General features: G+C 38.4%; 1 protein-coding gene across 2 annotated transcripts in view; it reads right to left on the reverse strand.

Moving 5' to 3' along the window:
• LOC127806425 (uncharacterized) overlaps positions 1-19,987 on the reverse strand; it is a 102,749-nt gene extending 82,762 nt beyond the window's left edge. The window contains exons 1-2 of one of the 2 annotated variants that reach the window (XM_052343713.1): positions 19,551-19,985; positions 17,947-18,121 (exon numbers count right to left, since the gene is read on the reverse strand). In XM_052343713.1, the coding sequence (XP_052199673.1) occupies positions 17,947-18,121; positions 19,551-19,741 (366 nt within the window). In that variant the 5' untranslated portion in view covers positions 19,742-19,985. Of the gene's footprint in view, positions 1-17,946; positions 18,122-19,550 lie in introns of both variants that reach the window. The other variant, XM_052343714.1, reaches the window with a different exon arrangement.
• Between the last annotated feature and the right edge of the window lie 1,129 nt (positions 19,988-21,116).

The raw sequence follows: 21,116 nt of genomic DNA on the forward strand, positions 1-21,116 counted from the left end.
TATAGTTTTGGTTCTACTCCTATAGTGTGGAGTGATAATATGGCTGCAAAGAGTATTGCGAACAACCCAGTATTCCACCCTCGCACCAAACACATTGAAATTGATGTTCACTTTATGAGAGAAAATGTTGAAAATGGTGTTTTTGAAATTCAGTATGTGCCTTCATTACATCAGTTGGCTGATATTTTTACTAAGGGACTACCTAGTAGCAGATTCAGGTTTTTATGTGAGAGGCTCAATCTCAAGGAATCACCTATACAGTCAGCCTCAAGCTTGAATGACTCTACAAGCAAGCAACTTGACGGAGGGGAGTCACAATTGAGGGGGAATGTGAAAGGAAGTGTTGCTTGAAGCTGTGCTTTGCTTCTTATTATTTTATGTTGCTTTGTCTCCTCTTATAATTATGTTGTTTGTTGTATATATTGGTAGTCCTAGCTAGCCTATTTTCTAACTGTTGTGTCTCTGTTTGCGTGACTTATGTTAGCGCACTTTCAATTCAGCTGCTGAGTATATAAGCAGCAACTCTTACAGTTTCAAGTGTCTTTTTGATCTTTCTAATATTAGTATCTAGTTCTCGAAACTCTATCTCTTTGTTTTGCCCTAGTTACTGCTTTTGGTTTGTACATTTACATATGCAACAAAAACAATAGATGCACCTACAAAGAGAGTGAACGAAATTATGAAAGATGTTTGTAGCAAAGATGTAGAGAAAGACTAAGGAAAACTTGATTAAAAAGCTCTAGGCAAGATGTGGGATTATAATAATCACTGAGGATATGATCATGGATAGAGATGATTGGAGAGCTAGAATCCAATCGACCCCATTTAGTGGCATTAAGGCTTGGGTTGATGATGAGCACAAGTCTTCTAATAGCCTCTCAATCTCTCTCTCTTCCATGTCTAAACATTTTAAGAATACATCTAGCATCTTCTATAATGTAAAATAATAACATTTTTTTGCTTTAAGTTTTATTGTATTGTAAAAGTTGAAAAGATGAGACAAATAATAGAGAAAGGGTCATAGTAAACAAAAAACAATGGAGAAATGACTGTAGTTAAATGATTTGTCTCCAATCCTACACCCATATTTATACTATTTACTAGCTAATAAAGGGAAATATTACAGCAAGATTATAAGAAGTGATTACAGCAAAAACTATAGCGACCAACATAATTATAGATATCAATCAAAACAAGATTATAACTGTCAACACTCCCCTGCAAAAATGGCGCATAGGTATCTTTCAATCCATCTTGTAAACAATAGAATGAACGAATTTACAACTCTCACGTCATGTCTGAGAGTTATCCAACTTGAGTTATGAGTACGAATGATTTGATTTTTTTTTTTCAGGAACGAAAAAGAAAAAAGGACTGAAATCATAATCTAATTGATTTCATCATTTTATAGACCCATTTGCTGTTGTAATTCTATACATAAATAGAACTTCGAATCATTTTTTCTCGAGCCGTACGAGGAGAAAACTTCCTATATGAGATCTGAGGGGGATGTGAGAATTATGCGATCATTTCTGATTGCCTCTTTTGGCTTGAATTACACCCCTATTGAAAGTGGTCCATGTTCATAGATGAGGAAATAAAGCTGCCCATCATCTTGCCACTTGGAATATACGAGTTAAAAAGGACTGTTCCCTATCAGCAAATATGATCCCAGACTGCTTAAAGCACATTTTGCTGCTGGATATCTAGTTCAGGTTTGGTTGGTCAGTTCCGGTCAGATTTGGTGCCCTCTCCTTTGTCTTGGATAGTTTTTTTCCTGGTTTAGTTTAATTTTTCTTTAGTTTTGCTCTCCTTCCAGCCCCTGTTCCTTGGCTGTGTGGGGTCTGGGAGGGTTAGTTTGGTGTTGTTCCAGGTTGCCATTGTGTTTCATTCCGTTTGTTAGCTTTCATGGGTTAGTGATGTCTTCCATAGCCTGGGTCCCCAGTGCTGCTGCTCCGTTTTATGAACTTCTTGTTGTATGTTTCAGCCCCCCCAACCCCCCCCCCCGGCCAAAAAAAAAAAAAAAAACCTAACATTCCGACTTAACAAAAGCTATGCACTAGTTCTCTATATTTTGCCTCAATACTCAATCTAGTTACCACAACTAGTTTCTTGCTTCACCAAATTTCCACCAATGAATGTACAATAACCTGTTGTAGACCTCCTATCATTGGGTGAACCTTCCTAATGAAGCCTGTTACCTTCAAATGAACATGGTCTGCAAACAACCACCATTTCTAAGAGTGAACTTCAAATATCTCAGGATAGATAAACCGCCTACAAGTAGGGTCTATGAGTATCGTGTATGAAGTGACTTACCACATTAATAGCATATTCTATATCCAGACCGGCATGAGGGAGATATATAAATGTTTCTACCAATCATTGATATCCCCCAGCATCAAGCTTATCTCCATCCTCACATTTGAGGCAATGATTTAGGTGTTTCTACAAACTTGCACTTTAGCATGCCGATCTCTTCTAGGAGGTCCAAAAGACTCTTTCGTGGTGAAATCAAGATGTCCTTATCAAATCAAACTTCTTCTCCAAGGAAGTATTTCAATTTTCCTAGATCGATCCTTAATCTCAAAATCCTTAACTAGATAATCTTTCAATTCTAACATTTCTTCAAGATCATTCTCTATCAAGACACTTTCATCCCCATACTATTAGAGGATACCAAGATACATATTCCCAAGATCCATATTTCTATATTCCTATTCTAGGAGATCCTATATCTATCTTTGACTGCATGTATATTACAGGATGTATTCTAGGTTATATGTGTTTCCTAATTACTGTAGACTATAATTGGGCAATTTCCTAATTTAGAGATTAGTTTATGTTCTTCTCTTCATTGACCAACTGTATATAATTGGGTAATTCTACCCTAAGAGAATTTAGATCAGATTACTAGTTTACTCTTGACATGGTATCAAAGCCCTAGGTTCATATTCCTGGAATTGGGCACTGCCTTCAGTCTTTCCTTAGTATTGACATCCGGTCCACTTTAGCAGCACCCTAAAACCCTAGAACCGTGACAGACACAACCGAATCCAGCAAAACAACAGAGGCACCTTTTGCTGGAAGCAATGGCACAACTTCGGGTGAGGAGCTGCAAAACATTTAGGCAGCATATAGACTAAATGGAAAGAACTATTTGAAGTGGTCTCAATTAATCCACATGTTTTTGAAAGACAAAGGGAAGCTAAGTCATCTACTTAGAACCAGGCCTAAGAAGGATGATCCTACATATGCAGACTGGGATGAGGAAGATTAGTTGGTCATGTCTTGGCTGTGAAACTCCATGCTGCAAGAAATCAGCAACACAATTATGTTCCTAAGCACTGCCAAGGAGATTTGGGATGCAATTAAACTCGCATACTCCAAAGTCCATGATACTACTCAGATTTATGAGATCAAGACAAAAGTGACAGCTACCAAGCAAGGATCTCGGTCAATCACTAAACATGCCAACCTCTTGCAAACATTGTGGCAGGAGTTGGACCATTATCAATGCATTCAGATGAAGTGCAGTGATGATGCAGCTATACAAAAACGGTTTGTTGAGAAAGAAAGAATTTATGATTTTCTTATTGGCCTAAATCTAGAATTTGATGTAGTTAGAGTTCAAATCCTTGGAAAGGAAGACTTGCCTTCTCTAAATAAGATGATTGCAATTGTGCGTGCTGAGGAAGAAAAGAGGGGAGTGATGCTTGAGACTTCTTCTCCAGACAATTCAGCTCTTGTTGTAACTATGAAGAATCCTGGCTTGGACAAGCAACTTGGAGAGGATAAGAAGCCATCCGATTCATCAAAAACGAACAACAATGACTCCTTATGGTGCAACTATTGCAAGAAGCCCCGTCATACCATAGAGAAGTGTTGAAAGCTTCATGGTAAGCCTCCTAAGAATGGACAACTGAGAGGATCAGGGGCAAGTTTATGTGGTAGCCAACAACCTGCTGAAGGAAAACTCCAAGAATAGGCAAGTCTAGTGGAGCTCAATAGGGAGGAGATTGAAAACTAAGAAGTCTATTGGGGTCATTGAAAAACTAGGACAGGTACTTTCACTCTTGCCTTTACAAATATATCTTCTTCTTCTCATGCCTTTCATGCTTCAGATGTAACCCTTCCAAATACCTGGATACTTGACTTAGGAGCCACATATCATATGACCTGTGTGAGATTTCAGCATATCAAGGAGCATCTAAAGTGGTTTCTAAAAGCATTTAAATACATAGCATTTAAAGTATTATGAAAGGCTTTATAGTAGAGTCTTTTTGTTTTCCAATATAGCATTTATAGCATTAAATGTCTGAGTCTTTTGTATTCCAATGCTGCTGTAAATGCCTTGATTAGCCTTTATGGTTGTTTGGCTCTATATAAAGAGAAAAGAAATAAGAAGCCATATTAGATTTAATAAAAAAAATGAAGCTGCAGCTCTACAATATTATCCAGGGTTCTCTCAAAAGTTTTATTTTTAAAACCACTAGGCTTTCGCATGCACCAACAACCTGTTCCTCCCACAGATTTATATCCTATACACCATGTCCTAGCACTAGAAAAATAACCATGGGAGATGGATCAGTAACAACTGTGGCCGACCAAGGAGATGTCCTCATAAATAGTCACCTCACCCTTAAAAATGTTCTCCATGTTACTAAGTTTTTCACCAACCTTGTGTCAATTCAAAAACTTACCACAAATTCCAATTGTATTATAATTTTTCATTCATCCTTTTGTGAATTTCAGGAACAGGGCACAAGGAGGATGATTGGACATGCTAGAGAGGGGGGTGGGCTTTACTATCTTGAAGATCTTGGTGAATAGGTTAATAAAGGGAGAGTTTCCCCTCTATCATTCATAGTTGAGTCCTCTAAGTCCAATAAAGATAAGCTTTGGCTTCATCATTTTCGTCTTGGTCATCCCTCTTTTAGGGTTCTTAAATTAATCTTTCCTTTATTGTTCAAAGGATTAGATGTTAAGGATTTCCATTGTGATGTGTGTGAACTTGCAAAACATAAGAGAGTTTCATTCCCTATCACTAATAAAAGAAGTTATCTCCATTTAATATCATTCACAGCGATATATAAGGTCCCTCAACTATTCTTAATATTTCTGGAGCTCGATGGTTTGTCTCCTTTATTGATGACGACAACCAAATCTGAGGTGTGCACTGTTTTTCCAATCTTCTACAATATGGTCAAAACTCAATTTGGTGTTGAAATAAAAATATTTCATCCTGATAATGCCAAAGACTATTTCAATCAGTCTTTGTCATCCTTCTTTCACAAAAAGGGCATAATTCATGAGTCTTCTTGCATTCATAGTCCCCAACAAAATGGGGTAGCCAAAAGAAAGAATGGTCCCCTTCTAGCTATTACAAGAGCTATCCTATTTCAAAAAAAAATCCCAAAACAGTACTAAGGAGAAGCAATTCTGACAGCCACTCACCTTATCGATAGGCTACCCTCAAGGAGCCTTGACTCCCATAGTCCAATCCAACTCCTCACCAAATTCTTTCTCGATTTCAACACCTCCTATGGTCTTACCCCCAAAGTTTTTGGTTACCTATCTTTTGTCTATATACACACTCAACATAGGGCTTGATCCACGTGCTCTCAAATGTATCTTTGTTGGGTATTCTTCCACTCAAAAGGGATATAAATGTTATCATCCACCTACTAAGAGATTTCTCATCTCAGCTGATGTCACCTTTGAGGAAAATAATTCATATTTTGATCACCCTTATCTTCAAGAGGAGACTTCCTTCTTGGAAGACAAGGATAGAGATTTCTTTCTCCTTGAATTCCCTTTTTCGAATCCTTCAATTTCTATTCCATCATCTAAGTTCAAGGACTCACAAGACATGATACAAAGGGAGCAACCACCAACCTCATCTTGTCCACTACAGGTGTATTCAAGAAGGAAAGCACCAACCCCTCAACCTATGCAGGCTCCATCATCTGAATCGGGTCCTGCTCTTGATATTACCACAATAACTGTTATTCCCACTCTTGGAACTAAACCTGTAACTGACCCTAATCCAAATGACCTTGACCTTCCTATTGCCAAAAGGAACAAGAACCTATACCAAAAATCCGCCACACTCGTTCATGTCCTATACAAACATGTCTCCTAAACACAGAGCTTTCCTCACCAACCTAAACACAATCCCCATACCTAAGACCTTTTCCGAAGCAATAGGCAATGAGAACTGGAGGGATGTAGTGGAGGTAGAGATGGCAACATTGAAAAAAAATCAAACATGAAAGTTGGTGAAATTACCGAAGGGGAAGAACAAGGTACGAAGCAAGACTAATTGCTAAGCAATATACACAAACATATGGGGTGGATTATCTTGAGACATTTGCTCCGATGGCTAAAATGAACACTGAAAGAGTGCTATTATCTTTGGTTACCAACATAGGCTGGAAATTGCAACAGTTTGACATCAATAATGCATTCTTACATGGTGACCTTGAGGAGGAGATCTTTATGGAAGTACCGCCCGGGTTTGGATCAAAGACGGGGGAAGATGTAGTGTGTAGATTGAAAAAAAACCTATATGGGCTAAAGCAGTCATCGAGAGCATGGTTTAGATGATTCACCAAAATCATGCTTTGCATGGGGTACAAACAAAGTCAATGTGATCACACTCTATTTGTACATCACTCGACCTCAGGAGGAGTGACTGCATTGCTTGTATATGTGGATGATATTATAGTAACTGGATGATATGGAAGGAATGGAAACCTTAAGAAGTTGCTTGGTTAAAAATCTGAGACTAAGGAGCTAGACAAATTGAAATATTTTTTGGGTATTAAGGTTGCTCACTCTAAGTAGGGAATCTTTATATCCCAACAAAAATAGATCCTAGACTTGTTGACTGAAACTAGTAAGTTGGGAAGTAAAGTTGTTGATACACCCATAGAGCCTAATCACCGGCTAGAAGATGTCCCAGAAGATGGCGCAATGGATAAAGGTTCCCTACCAAAGGCTAGTGGGAAGGCTTATTTACCTATCACATACACAGCCAGACATTGTTTATGTCGTGAGTGTGGCCAACCAGTTCATGCATAATCCTAAAGGAACACATCTCAAAGCAGTGTATAGGATTCTACATTATTTAAAGGGAACACCAGGTAAAGGCATATTGTTTAAGAAAGGGGGAGAGTTGTCTCTTGAGGCTTATACTAATGATGACTATGCAGGGTCAGTTGTTGATAAAAAAATCAACATCGGGGTATTGCATGTTTCTAGGAGGTAAATCTAGTGACTTGGAGAAGTAAGAAACAGAGTGTTGTAACCCGATCAAGCGCTGAAGCGAAGTTCAAATCAATGGCCCGGGGAATATGTGAATTACTATGGATCAAGATAATCTTGGAAGACCTAAAAATCAAGTGGAAAGAACCTATGAGACTCTATTGTAATAATAAGTCAGCTATCAATATTGCTCATAATCCAGTACAGCATGACCAGACAAAACACGTTGAAGTGGATAGACACTTCATAAAGGAAAAACTAGATAGTGGCTTAATTTGCCCATTCATGCCTACCGGTGATCAACTTGCAAATATTCTCACAAAGGGACTTCCCAGCCCCATGTGTTAAAGATTACTGAGCAAAATTAAACTACAAGACATTCACTCATAATCTTAAGAGAGAATGTTAGAGGATACCGAGATACATATTCCTAAGATTCATATTTCCATATTCCTTTTTTAGGAGATCCTATCTCTATCTTGACTGCATGTATATTACAAGATGTATTCTAGGTTGTGTGTGTTTCCTAATTACCGTAGACTATGATTAGGCAATTGCCTAATTTAGAGATTAGTTTATGTTCTTCTCTTCATTGACTAACTATATATAATTGGGTAATTCTACCCTAAGAGAATATAGATCGGATTACTAGTTTACCCTTAACACATACACATAAGGGTTGTAATCTATCCAACAATGCTTTAGGTGATTACTTAAATATCATGTAAGGCTTTCTTCAATTTACACACATTCCATTATGTCTTCTAACAAGAAAAACCTGGAGAGATCGCTCTACAGACCTCACATCCTAACTCTTGAAAGCATTTTTTACATCTGACTGTTGCAGATGCCACTCAAGAAGAACCCAAATAGTTCATCTTAGCTATAAGGGAAAATTTCCTCGGTTGCCCACTCCAAAAGTCTAGGTGAGCCCTTTTGCAACAAGCCTCACTTTAAGTCTCCCTATTGTTCCGTCAAGCTTGTGTCTAGAAGTAAAGACCAATTCACATCCCACCGCTCTTCACTAAATCGAAAGGTTTCTCGAGTTTTCAAATGCTATTCTTGGCTAAAGCCTTCATCTCTGACCATGGCTTCCCTCCACATTGAATCACAAATTGCTTGTAATTCTAAGGAATTAAAATACAAGACAAGGTTGAAACAAAAAATCTACAGGACAGATACAAATAATTATATGAAAAAGAAAAGGTTAGTGATTGGATGGTAAGTACAAGTGTTAAAATGATGAGAAATCCAATCACACTTTCATTCAAAGGTTACAAGAAATACATACACAACCTATTCTCCCATATAGGCAATTCCTAATTAGACAGTTTCCTAATCTAGACTAGGAAATATTTATAATCTAAGATACAATCAAAATATAATCTCCTAGTAATATAGAAAGATACATCAACTGAAATCAATCCCCATATCAATCACACATGGACAATAATCTCTCGGGTTTCTAACACTCCCCCTCAAGATGGTGAGTGTATGTCATGCATTCCCATTTTGCTCAACAACTTGTGACACACATGACCTAGCAGACCTTTAGTCAAGATGTTTGCCAGCTGATCTCCTATAGGGATAAAGGGAGTGCATATTAATCCACTATCTAGCTTCTCTTTGATGAAATGCCTATCCACTTCAACATGTTTTGTCCTATCATTCTGAACTGGATTATGGGCGATGCTAATGGCTGATTTGTTGTCACAATAGTCTCATAGGAGCTACCCACTTGATCCTTACGTCATCCAATAAAATTTTAAGCCATAGTAATTCACATATTCCTAGGGCCATTGACCAGAATTCTGCTTTAGCACTGGACCGAGCCACAACATTTTGCTTTTTACTTCTCCAAGTCACAAGATTTCCTCCTAGGAATGTGCAATAACCTGAAGTAGACCTCCTATCAACAAGTGACCCTGCATATTCTGCATCAATATACGCTTCAAGAAACAACTCCTCCTTTTCTAAATAAAATACCCTTCCCGGGAGTCCCCTTGAGATAATGTAAGATCCTATGCACAGCCTTTAGATGACTCTCCTTAGGACTATGCATAAATTGACTGGCCACACTCACAGTATAAGCAATGTCTGGCCGTGTATGGGATAGGTAAATAAGTCTCCATACAAGCCTTTGATAGGATTCTTTGTCTATTACGCCATCTTCAGGAACATCACCAAGTTTGTGATTGGGCTCAATAGGAGTGTCAATTGCCTTACTACCTAGATATTTCTATTGAGATATGAAAATGCCTTCCTTAGAAGAAGCCACTTTAATGCCTAGAAAATACTTTAATCTGCCCGGCTGCTTTATCTCAAATTCCTTGATCAAGAATCCTTTCAACAATTCAATTCCTTCCCTATCATTTCCAATGACAATAATATCATCCACATACACTAGTAATGCAATGACTCCCCCTGTGGCCGAATAATGTACAAGCAAAGTATGATCACATTGACTTTGTTTGTCCCGTACCGAGCATAACCTTTGTGAACCACCCAAACCAAGCTCTTGGTGATTGTTTCAATCCATAGAGAGCTTTTTTCAACCTACATACCACATTTTCCTTAGTTTGTAAACCAAAACCAGGTGGCACTTCCATATAAATCTCCTCCTCTAAGTCCTCATGTAGAAAAGCATTTTTTACATCAAATTGTTACAGTTGTCAGCCAAGATTAGCAACTAAGGACAGCAACACCCTGACAGTATTCATCTTTGCTACGGGAGCAAAAGTCTCTAGGTAATCAACCCCATATGTCTGGATATATCCTTTAGCAACTAGCCTAGCCTTGTATCTCTCTAGAGACCCATCAGATCTATATTTCATCATAAACACCCACTTACACCCTACTTGTTGCTTTCCCTTTGGCAATATAACCAATTCCCAGTTTGGTTCTTATCCAGGCTTGCCATCTCTACCTTCATGGCATTCTTCTAGTTTTCATTACCTAATGCTTCAAAAAAGATCTTTGGGATAGGAATGGTGTCTAGGTTGGTAAGGAAAGCTTTATGTTCAAGAGACAAATTTAGTAGGTTATGAACAAGTAGAGAGGATGTTTGGTATAGGTCCATGTCCCCTTTCTGATGGCAATTGGGAGGTCAAGATCACTGAGATCATGTTGATTACAGCCATCCATATTAGGATTAGGTGTAGGTGGATCGGGTGTAAGTGTAGGTTTGATGGAGGATGGATTAGATTCAAAAATAGGACTGTAAGATCCAGGACCCGATTCAAATAATGTAGCTTGCATAGGTGGAGGAGCTAGTACGTTTCTCCTTGAATACACCTGTAGTGGAAGAGAAGAATGCTATAGATTTCCCCTTTGTATCATGCTTTGTGAGTCATGTGAGGTAGAAACTAAAGGAGACAAGGAAGATCAGGGAGGAACAAGTCTCTATCTCCATCTTCCAAGAATGCAGTCTCCCCTTGAGGATAAGGATGATTAAAATAGGAACTCTCCTCCACAAAACTTGCATCTGCTAAAACAAAAAAACCTCTTGGTAGAAGGATGAAAGCATTTATAGCCTTTTTGAGTAAAGGAATACCCAACAAATATACATTTGAGAGCCCGAGGGTCAAGTTTGCCTCTATTAGGTGTGTGGATATGAACAAAACTCAGATAGCCAAAAAATTTGGGAGAGAGACCATTAGAAGTATTAAACCCTGGAAAAGCTTTGGTGAGGAGATGAATTGGACTATGGGAATCAAGGCTTCTAGAAGGTATCCAATTGATAAGATATGTGGTTGTTAAGGCTGTTTCTCCCTAATAATGTTTAGGAACATCATTGCGGAAGAGTAGAGCTCTTGTAACAGCTAATAAGTGACCATTTTTCCTCTCAGTCACTCCATTCTGCTAAGAGATATAAACACAAGAAAACTCATGAATTATACCCCTTTTTTAGAAGAAAACAGACAAAGACGAACTAAAAAAGCCTCTAGCATTGTATGTTCGAACCCTCTTTATATCAACCCCAAACTGAGTTTTAATCATGTTATAGAAATTTGAAAAAATTGTGCACACTTCGGATTTAGCCTTTAATAAGTATAACCAAACCACCCGTGTGCAATCATCCACAAATGAGACAAACCACTGAGCCCCTAAGATATTAGGAACAGGAGAAGGACCCTATATATCACTATGAATTAGAGTAAATGGGAGAGAACTTCTGTTATTATTAAGAGGAAATGAGACTCTTCTATGTTTAGCAAGCTCACACACATCACAATGAAATTCCCTAACATCTAATCCCTTGAATAATGAAGGAAACAACAACTTAAGTAAAAGATGGATGACCAAGGCAAAAATGATGGAACCAAAGCATATCTTTATTGGACTTAACTAAGAATGATATAGGGGAAATTCTCATTTTATCAGTCTATCCACTAAAGTCTTCAAGATAGTACAGTTCATCCTTTACCCTAGCACACCCAATCATCCTCCTCGGGTCCTTTGCTTAAATTTCAAAAAATGAGGGATAAAAGATGACACAACAGTTAACATTAGTGGTTAATTTTTGAATGGAAACAAGATTGGTGAAAAATTTAGGGAAATAGAGAACATTCTTTAAGACTAGGTTACTGTTTATAAGGACATCTCCTTGGCCAGCTACAATTCTTAAAGATCCATCAGCCAAAATTATTTTCCTTATGTTAGAACATGGTGTATAGGATAGAAACTGGTGTGAAGAAAAAGTCATATGGTCTGTGGCTCCGATCAAGTATCCAAGTGTTTTGTAGGATTACATCTAAAGCATGAAAGGTAAGAGAAGAGGAAGATATACTTGTGAAGGGTAGAGTGCAAGTACATGTCCCTGATTTTTTCTCCAGCGTCCCCAGCAGATTCCTTAACTTCTCAATCTCCTCAAGGTTTAGCTCCATGTCACAACCCTAGGGTTAGTTAGGGTTGTGATAGGAATTGAAAAAGAGATCAAAATTGAAGAAGGGGGAAGAAATCAGTAGAAAGAGGGAGAGTAGCAGAGAGAAACAAGAGGGAGATTGGAGAGGACTGTAGAGAGAGAAAAGAGAATATTCAATTACCATTCAACAACATGCCCTTCCATCCTCTCTAGTTGTGGCTTATATAGCCTCACAACATTGCTCATGCACCTATATGTAGTTACAATAGTGACTATAACTGCCTATAGCCAAAACAAATTTCTATAACAGAAAAGGAAAGGAAATTACAAAATATGGTAATACATGTAAGCTAAATACTATTATATTTCCTACTCTATCCATGGGGATCCTCGAGGTCATGACACTCCATTATTTCTGCTTGATCTAGAGCTTTCCCTTCAGTGAACTGCTAGCAGCTGGCCACGTATACTTGTCCTTTTTGTTGTCCACCCTTGGTTGGCTTACCATGAAGTTTTCAGCACTTCTAAATAGTATGCCTAGGCTTCTTGCAATATGTGCACCACAAGTTGTCTTTGTTCACTATTTTGGATGAATCAAGAACCTTCCTATCTTCTCTAGGTCGTTTCTCCTAGCCAAAACCCCTCAAGGTTCAGAGTGTTGAACTATCTGTAGGAGTAGTCTCAAGCATCACCCCTCTTGGTCCTTCCTCTGCATGTACAATTGATATTGCCTCATTTAGAGAAGGCAAATTTGCCTTTCAAAGTTTCTAGACTCTTACTGCATCAAACTCCAAGTTCAGACTTACAAGGAAATCATAAGTCCTCTCTTTTTCAACAAATCTTTTATGTATAGCAGCATCTTCACTGCACTTCATCTGGATGCACCGGTAGTGGTCCAATTCTTGCCACAAGGTTTGCAAGAGATTCGCATACTCGATGATAGACTGAGATCCCTACTTGGTGGCTGCTACCTTGGTGCTACTTTCATAAATTTGAGCAACATCATGTACCTTCAAGTAAGTAAGCTTCACAGCCTCCCAGATCTCCTTAGCCGTCTTTAGGAACATGACAGTGTCACTGATCTCTAGTAGCATTGAGTTCCAGAGCCAGGACATAACTAACGAGTCCTCTTCATCCTAGGCGACATACATAGGATCATCCTCCTTAGGCCCGGTTCCAAGTAAGTGGCTCAGCTTCCCTTTGCCCTTCAAAAATATCCTAATCAATTGGGGCCACTTCAAGTAGTTTTTTCCATTCAATCGATAGGTTGCTTGGATGCTTTGTAACTCTCCACGGGACGTTGCACCATTGCTGGAATTTCCAGCAATAGGAACTTTTGTTATGCTACGGGATTCAATGGAGTTCGTCATGGTTATAAGGCTATGAAAGGGGATTGGATCGAGATAGGCTACGGCCACTGAAAGCCAAAAAAATCCCTTACTTCAAGGGTATGAACCTATAGCTCTGATACCATGTCAAAATGATGAGAAATCCAATCACACTTTCATTTAAAGGTTACCAGAAATATATATACAACCTATTCTCCCATATAGGCAGTTTCCTAATTAGATAGTTTCCTAATCTAGATTAGGAAATATTTACAATCTAAGATACAATTACAAATACAATCAAAATATAATCTCCTAGAAATATAGAAAGATACATCAACTGAAATCAATCCCCATATCAATCACACATGGACAGTAATCTCTCAGGTTTCTAACAACAAGATCTAACACCCTTTCTAAGAGCAATGGTAATATCCAAATCATTAACAAATAGGTGTAGGAGATGCAAAAGGGAACTTATTGTAGGATGGGGTATCCACACGACTAGTTCAACGGATAATCCCATTGATGTAGTATAGTAAGAATGATTGCATAAAATTAGAGAACCAGAAAAAAAAAAAAAAAAAGTGGAGAGAAGAAACCAGGGGAAGAAAAAGAAATTATTCCAAACCAACCATCTCTTGCATCATATCACTAATCTTATCTATAGGCTAAAGTAACATAAATCAAATTTCCAAAAAAAAATCTCACGAAAAAAATGAAATCTGAAATATAAAATCCAAATTAGAACAAATAAAATTTCTGATCAGCCATGTTCACTGATCAGAAAAGAACAATTTGTCTACTCAATCCATTGTCACTTCATAAAACCTAAACTTTAGCATGAAATTTATTCATAACCATATTGGGAAAGATTTTGAAATAGGGAAACACCTCTTTCTTAGCATGTAATAAATAGGCCCAAGTTTTTCAGCTGTAACAGCAAATAAGTCACAAAGCATCTATATCCAGACAAGAGAGAACCCAAGTAGAACCTCAGACATGAAAATAGAATTCTAGAAAGGGTGTGATTCTTCTATTGTTAGTTGGAGGATAAGAGGTCTGTGTATGCTTGGCAAATCACAAGCATTACAAATTAAGTTTCTAAAGTTACACTACCAGCACAGACTGACAAATAATTTCTCTAAAACAACCAAAGAAAGAAGTCATAACGTTTGATGCAGTTGGAGCAACTGGTAATAAGCCAAAGTTATTACAACAGTTTGAAGTGCACATTTTGAAGTGCACATCCATAATTGAGGCACCGTGTCAACCTAGGAACCAAGACCAACCTCCAAAATACAGAACATCTTGAACTCTGATAACCAATCATTTTCCACATATCCAACTCCTATATAAAACATAATAGGAAAGGAAAATACAATTCAAATCCAGAGTGATGGAGCTGAAAGGGAGACAATTGAAGTAATAAAGTGCAGCAGACGGAATCTTTCCCAAATATTGAGGACAAGGAACTATCAGCCACTTGAACTTCGCCTCAACCTGAGTAAGGAATATATTAGTTGCACCAGAATAAATGATCCAAGGTGAGAGAGTACTAGGCATGCTAAGAGCCAAACCTGATAGACTTGTATGAGCAAAATTGGAGAAAGAGGCCATTAAGTTGAAGAATCAAGCTTAACCTTGGATGAAATATGAAGAAATCTGCAGTTGTTGAATACTGGTACGGTCCATATTTACACCCACCTACAACCAAAATAGTGCTATGTGCGAGTTGCTAGTTTTTGCCACTTAAGACATGTGAGTTGTGATCCAGGAGGACCCATCTTTTTACCACCACAACCCCTATTAGAATGTGGATGAAGTTTCCAACATGTCTCTCTAGTGTACCAGGATTTTCCACAAAAATCACAAATTGGGCGATCCTTGTTAGTGGCTCCCTAATCAATAGTACATTCTCAACCCCTCTTGTCTATGGAGGTTTGACCGCCATAGTTGAATAATCTAGAGGTACTAAGCTTAACACAAGATTCTGAAATTTACCAGCATCTTCAATACACTTTAACCTGGAAATGTTGGTAGTCGCAGACATCTTGGTAGTAATCTAATCCTTACTTAGTCCCATGAACTTTTTTAGCATTCATAGACATGGGTGTTAAAGAAAGAGAATATTGCATTCCTGTATTGTACTACAGAAAGTATACCGTGGGTATATATAAGGTCTTTCACTAACCTAAAAATGTAATAAATAACTATGGAAAGATTACAAAGACTATATAAAAGATCTGTGAACTATTCTCAGAATATTCTAGCAATATTCTGAAGAGATTCTAAAATGGGCATTGTTGTCAACCTTTAGAATAGGTTTGACCAGCAGCATTCCAAATCTTCTATCCAGAGTTTAACAGCAGATAGCTAAGAGCAATATGCAACTGCATAGAGTTAATATGACAAGGCAAAACAAGTGAGTTCTCAAAGTCCCACAGAGCATAAGAGAGCTCATCATGGGCTGCTTTCTTCTTCTTTCATGTGATATAGCCATCGGTCCCTGAAAAGTGATTAAAAAAATGTGTAGGAAAATGACTAGGGAAGGTAGTTGCTCGTATCCAATTTCACATGGCTAATCTGGAGGTTGGAACCCCCAAGAGTACTGTAAGAACTTCGACAAGCTCACCGGAATTTGCCCGACTCTGGTGAAGCATTGTGGCACGAGGGTGGCGTGTCATGGCGATTGATGGGCGACTGGCAGACTCAAGTGTTTGATGGCATAGGGCTGTCGTGCCATGGTGGCAGCATGTGGGCATGTTGATGCAGCAGCGTGCGGCAGGATGGGCTTTGTGGCTGAGGCGCCTGCACACAAGTCAGCGATTGGCATGGTTGGTGCGCACAGTTGGGGCTGGACTTGATGCTGTGGAACGGATACCACAGGGCAGCCACGCGGGCCGAAGGGTGCGGGCATGCTGGCAAGCTGGGCGGGCCGAGTTGTGCGGGACACGAGGGCATTCCGTGCGCCTTGGCAAGTGGCAAGGCCAATAGGCGAGAGCGGTTGCAGCAACGTGGGGACGTGGCCCAAGCAGTCCCGCAATGTGCGGAGCACGTCCGCACATGGCGCGCCCATGATTGTATGGCATACCAGGGCAAGGAATGCGGATACTGAACCAAAATACGAAGGAAAACATGCAAATAGCACAGTTGCACATGGGGTAAGTGAAATACCAGAACAAACACTCAACCAATCCACCACAAAGAGTATTTTGACGTTAAAAAGCTCTAAGCCATCAACCAAAGGCCCCTATATCATCAATAGATGTTATCAAGACAAAATTCATGAAATCTTGATTAAAAGAAATGGTAGCTAATGACCTATATCTGTCAACTAGAGTGCCAAATGATGTTGAATTTAGAAGAAACTTGAGTGGTGTTGGTCACTCAGAAGACAGACACCAACTAGTGTGGCCAGATGATTAGCTAGGAAGGAGACATAATGCTGACATCATCATAATGTCATTGTTCATACTGCTATTTGGTCTAGGAATCACACCCAAAAAAAAAAAAAAAAATCAATGTTCTGATACTAAGTTTAAAAGAGAAAATTAATAGGGAAAGGGTTGTAGGAAGATAAAGAAAATAATGGAAAAAAGGGCTGTAGTTGGAATTTTTCTCCAACCCTACAACCATATTTATATTATATATTAGCTCATAGAAGGAAATATTAAAACAATATTATAGCAAAATTGTAATATGAGATTAAACAAAAAAAGTATAGCAATCCACATATTTACAGTTATCAATCAACACAAGATTATAGCCATCCATGTAAACTTTTTACCTGAAATTATAGTTAGGAAGCTTAGCTAATGAACAATGCTCTTTCCACCTTGAAAGCTTTAAAGGTCTTGTGTTTAGAGGAGAGAAAACCTTTATGGTTGTTGAGTAGCAAGGCTTCTAGGTCATATGAAATATTAGACAATTGCAAATTACTGATTCTCCTAGTATTTATTTACATTCATTAGAATTTCTTACAATCTCAGGCTTGGACAACTCAACCTGGAGTCAAATTGAACCAGAAGGTAGGATTTGCATAATGACTCCGAAGACTACATAACTATGCTAAAAAGACACAGGAAAGGTTAGAAGGGAAAAAACAGTAGAGAGCTACCCAATTATAGTAAGCAAAACTCAAACATTATAAAGGGAATTGAACAGACAACTACAATACCAGTATTACTCTAAGCCAATGTAGGAAAAATCAAATTACCAAGTCTGTGTTCATGACTGATTACATTTGCTGGGAGAAAAAAACGATAATATAAAAAGATAAAATTAACCCTCTATCTAATAGTTTAAGCTTTTAGATGGAAAGGTGGTTAACAAATTAACAACATCAAAACCCTAAAGTATGTAATTGATTATTGAAGATATATCAAATATCACACAGTTCTTTTGATGGAAAATATACACTGGACAAATGTTGAATTGAACAAAGAGATTTTATGTGTGTAAGATACAAGTCCTATCTCAAACCTCTCCAAAGGCTCCTCTCCCAATAATGGTTAGAAGCTCAAAATCATCAACACAGATCTTATGCCGTTTAAGTCGCATATACTCTGTCTCTTTGCGCTCCAAATCCTTCAGTAGATTGATCTGTTCTTCCTCTGACACATCTAAAGAAGCTAGCTTTTTTTCTAGCACTGACCGCCTGCAATTTGTCAATAGGAGTTTTTAGGAACTACACTAAAATCAAAATCAGATAATTTATGGAATTAATAAAAATCAAACCCAAAAACTATACTATGACCACTATTATTTTTAAAGAAGTTAACTCAGAGAGGACAAATCACTTGTGTGCAAAGAAGGCAAGATGATTTAAATATAGGAGCTAAAAGTGGCAGCATCCATTATGCCATTGTCATGACCCAAGGATAGATTAGTAAATATAATAGTAGGAGTTTACATGCATTATACAATAATTGTAATTTCCTTTCTGTTTTTTGTTATAAGGCTTTGTCCTTAGCTAATAGGCAGTTAGGCTGTTTTTGTATTGCACATGGGTGCATGTGGGAGACTGTAGGCTGTATATAAGGCACAGCTGAGGATGAGATGTTATGTTTTGAATTGATAAACAAAGATCTGATTTCGCTCCAGAATTCTCTCCCATTCTCCCTCTCGTTTCCCTCCGCAACTCTCCCTCATTTCTCTCTAATTTCTTCCCCCATTTCTGTCCAATTTCCCTCTCCAATCATTCTGTTCTTAGTCTTACTTCTATTGGATCCTTCCAATTCCCAATCCAACCCTAGGCTAAACCCTAGGTCCATGACAGCCATATATGATATGAGTATGTATCAAGCAAGACAACTGGTTTCACAAATAATACAGATTATGTCCAAGTTAATGAGTGTCAAAAACTGTGTTGTTAAATTTAAAAATATGGACAAGAGATAGTCCTGATTGGATAAAAAAACCTTGATCCGGTGGGCAGGGATAGCTTGGAGCATTCAGCTGAAGAAAGAAGATGGACCACAAGTGCTTGAAGAGGAGCCCCTTTAATTGAAGGGATGCAAAAAGCTTCTTACAAAGTCAGAAAGACATCCAACTCACTAAGCGAATCCAATCAAGATGTCAGCCTTGTTCCCTTCAGACAAATATTAGAGCACAAAGCCTGTCTCCCTTTATTCCAGAGAAAAAATTTAGCTAAAATGGTAAGAAGGACCCCAAGTTATTACAATACATATGTTTAAGCTCTATATGATTTCTCAAGTTCTGCACTAGATCCCCCTTTGTGCATTTTACACATTCATATAGAAACTTTTGCATTGGATCATTGCTTATTTGCTTGCAATACAAATTCATGGTTAATTTAGGCATCACTAGGAAAAACTCGAGTTGCTGGAGGAGGACCTTAACAAGTGGAAGTGAATTTAGAATCGAGATTGGTACGCTGTTAGAGGTACTAATGAGTCTGATCAGAAAGAAGGAATCATTCAAAAGCGCAGTCGAATTCACCCAACGCAAAATCAAAAACAGAGGCGCGTGAACGAGATAAATGAATAATTCATCAACAGATACATGTCCACAATTGCATACAGAAAATGTTACTATCAAAAATACGTAAGGGAAACAAAAGGCACCTTTCCCTGCGCTCTTGGATGTGTCTCATATGAGCCTTGTAGTGGCTCTCGATGAGTTTCTTGGCCACGGCGACCCTCTCGAGAGTCAAGCTCGAACCAAGCTGTTCTTCTTCTTCTTCTTCCTCTTCCTCCTCCTCCTCCGCCGCCGACGCCGACGCCACCACCTTGTCGCCCTCCTTTAGATTCTCCATAACCCTTTCCCTCCCTCGAAATCTTATGTATCTTTCTCTCTCTATACGTATAGGTCCCTCTGTGACTCCGATTTGTGTTCATTCAATTTCAGTCATTCTAGAGACGGAGGACTGTATGCATAATGTATTTGTTAAGGCCGGCCGGTGCCGTATTGCTATTACCAATAAATCTTTCGCTATTGCCAAATCAACGTACATTTAGTCCCTGCGTTTAATTAACTAGGGGCTGAGCGAGTGACCTGTGTTGCCGTCGTGTCGTTCGTGCGAGCGCGGAGGGCGTGGCCCTGCGGCGAACAAGAGTTTCAGCGGGTGGACACGTAAGACGAATTGACCGTTATTTTTGGTCAAATTAGTAAGAACAGGTGCTGGACCATTATTTGTGGTGGTATTGAGCAACGCGAAATTATTATTTTTTATTTTTTCTTTAACTCAAAGGGAATGCACTTTATCAAGAAATTTATTAAAGGCATAGTCCTCTCCTCTACCCCTAAACACGCGAGGAGATTGTCAAATTACGAAAAAGCGTCAGACAGACTCACCAACTATCCTATCGAAAAAGGATAAAATGATGATTTTGCCCCATTTACTTTGTAAATTTATAAAGTGGGTCATTGTTATTATCTCCCTGCTCACTCGTCTCATTTCCATGTCTGTCACCCTCGCCTCGCCGTAGCGTCGATGGTCAGCACAACGAGGCGAGGCGACAGAGACGACACGAGGACAGTGAGGCAACAAGGGTGAGGTGCGACGGCGAGACGAAGGTGGCAGTCATGGAAAGGAGACGAGAGAGCAGCAGTGGGCGGGGGCAAAATTGTCTTTTTGCCCCCATTTTGCAAACAGCTCGGTAAGCTTGTCAGGATCTGTAGAACGTCCCGTCAAATTACTAAACTTTGCTATGATTTATGTTGAAATTTAAGTATAAATTTATAATTTTTTTTAAAAAAAAAATTATGAAAATTTTTAAAGTATTTGATCTATTAATATAAAAAGTTATTTTTAGAAAATTTAAAAATCAAAAGCCCAACAAAAAGTGCTAGAAGTCTTAAAAAATAGGCTAAACTTCTTATTTAGAGAATAATTTTTTAAAATTATGCTAAACACTAACAAAAAGAGATTCAAACAAAACAAAATCTTAGTAAAGTTAAAAATTGAACTTATAACACGAGATTACTAAAAAGACCCTTCCTATCACTTAAACCCACCATTTTAAGTAGTAAAAAAAAAGTTAAACCCATCCCATTATAGTTTATATGAAATGGTTAAATCAATTGGGTCAATGTACACTCACGCAAAGCCTAGAGACAAATGGGCTCTCAATAAAGGTAAAAGAGACAAACAAAACCTATTACATGAGCTAAGAATTTTGTCTAAAAAC

This window comes from Diospyros lotus, chromosome 7 (genome assembly GCF_014633365.1).
Source record: "Diospyros lotus cultivar Yz01 chromosome 7, ASM1463336v1, whole genome shotgun sequence".
Taxonomy (NCBI): Eukaryota; Viridiplantae; Streptophyta; class Magnoliopsida; order Ericales; family Ebenaceae; genus Diospyros; species Diospyros lotus.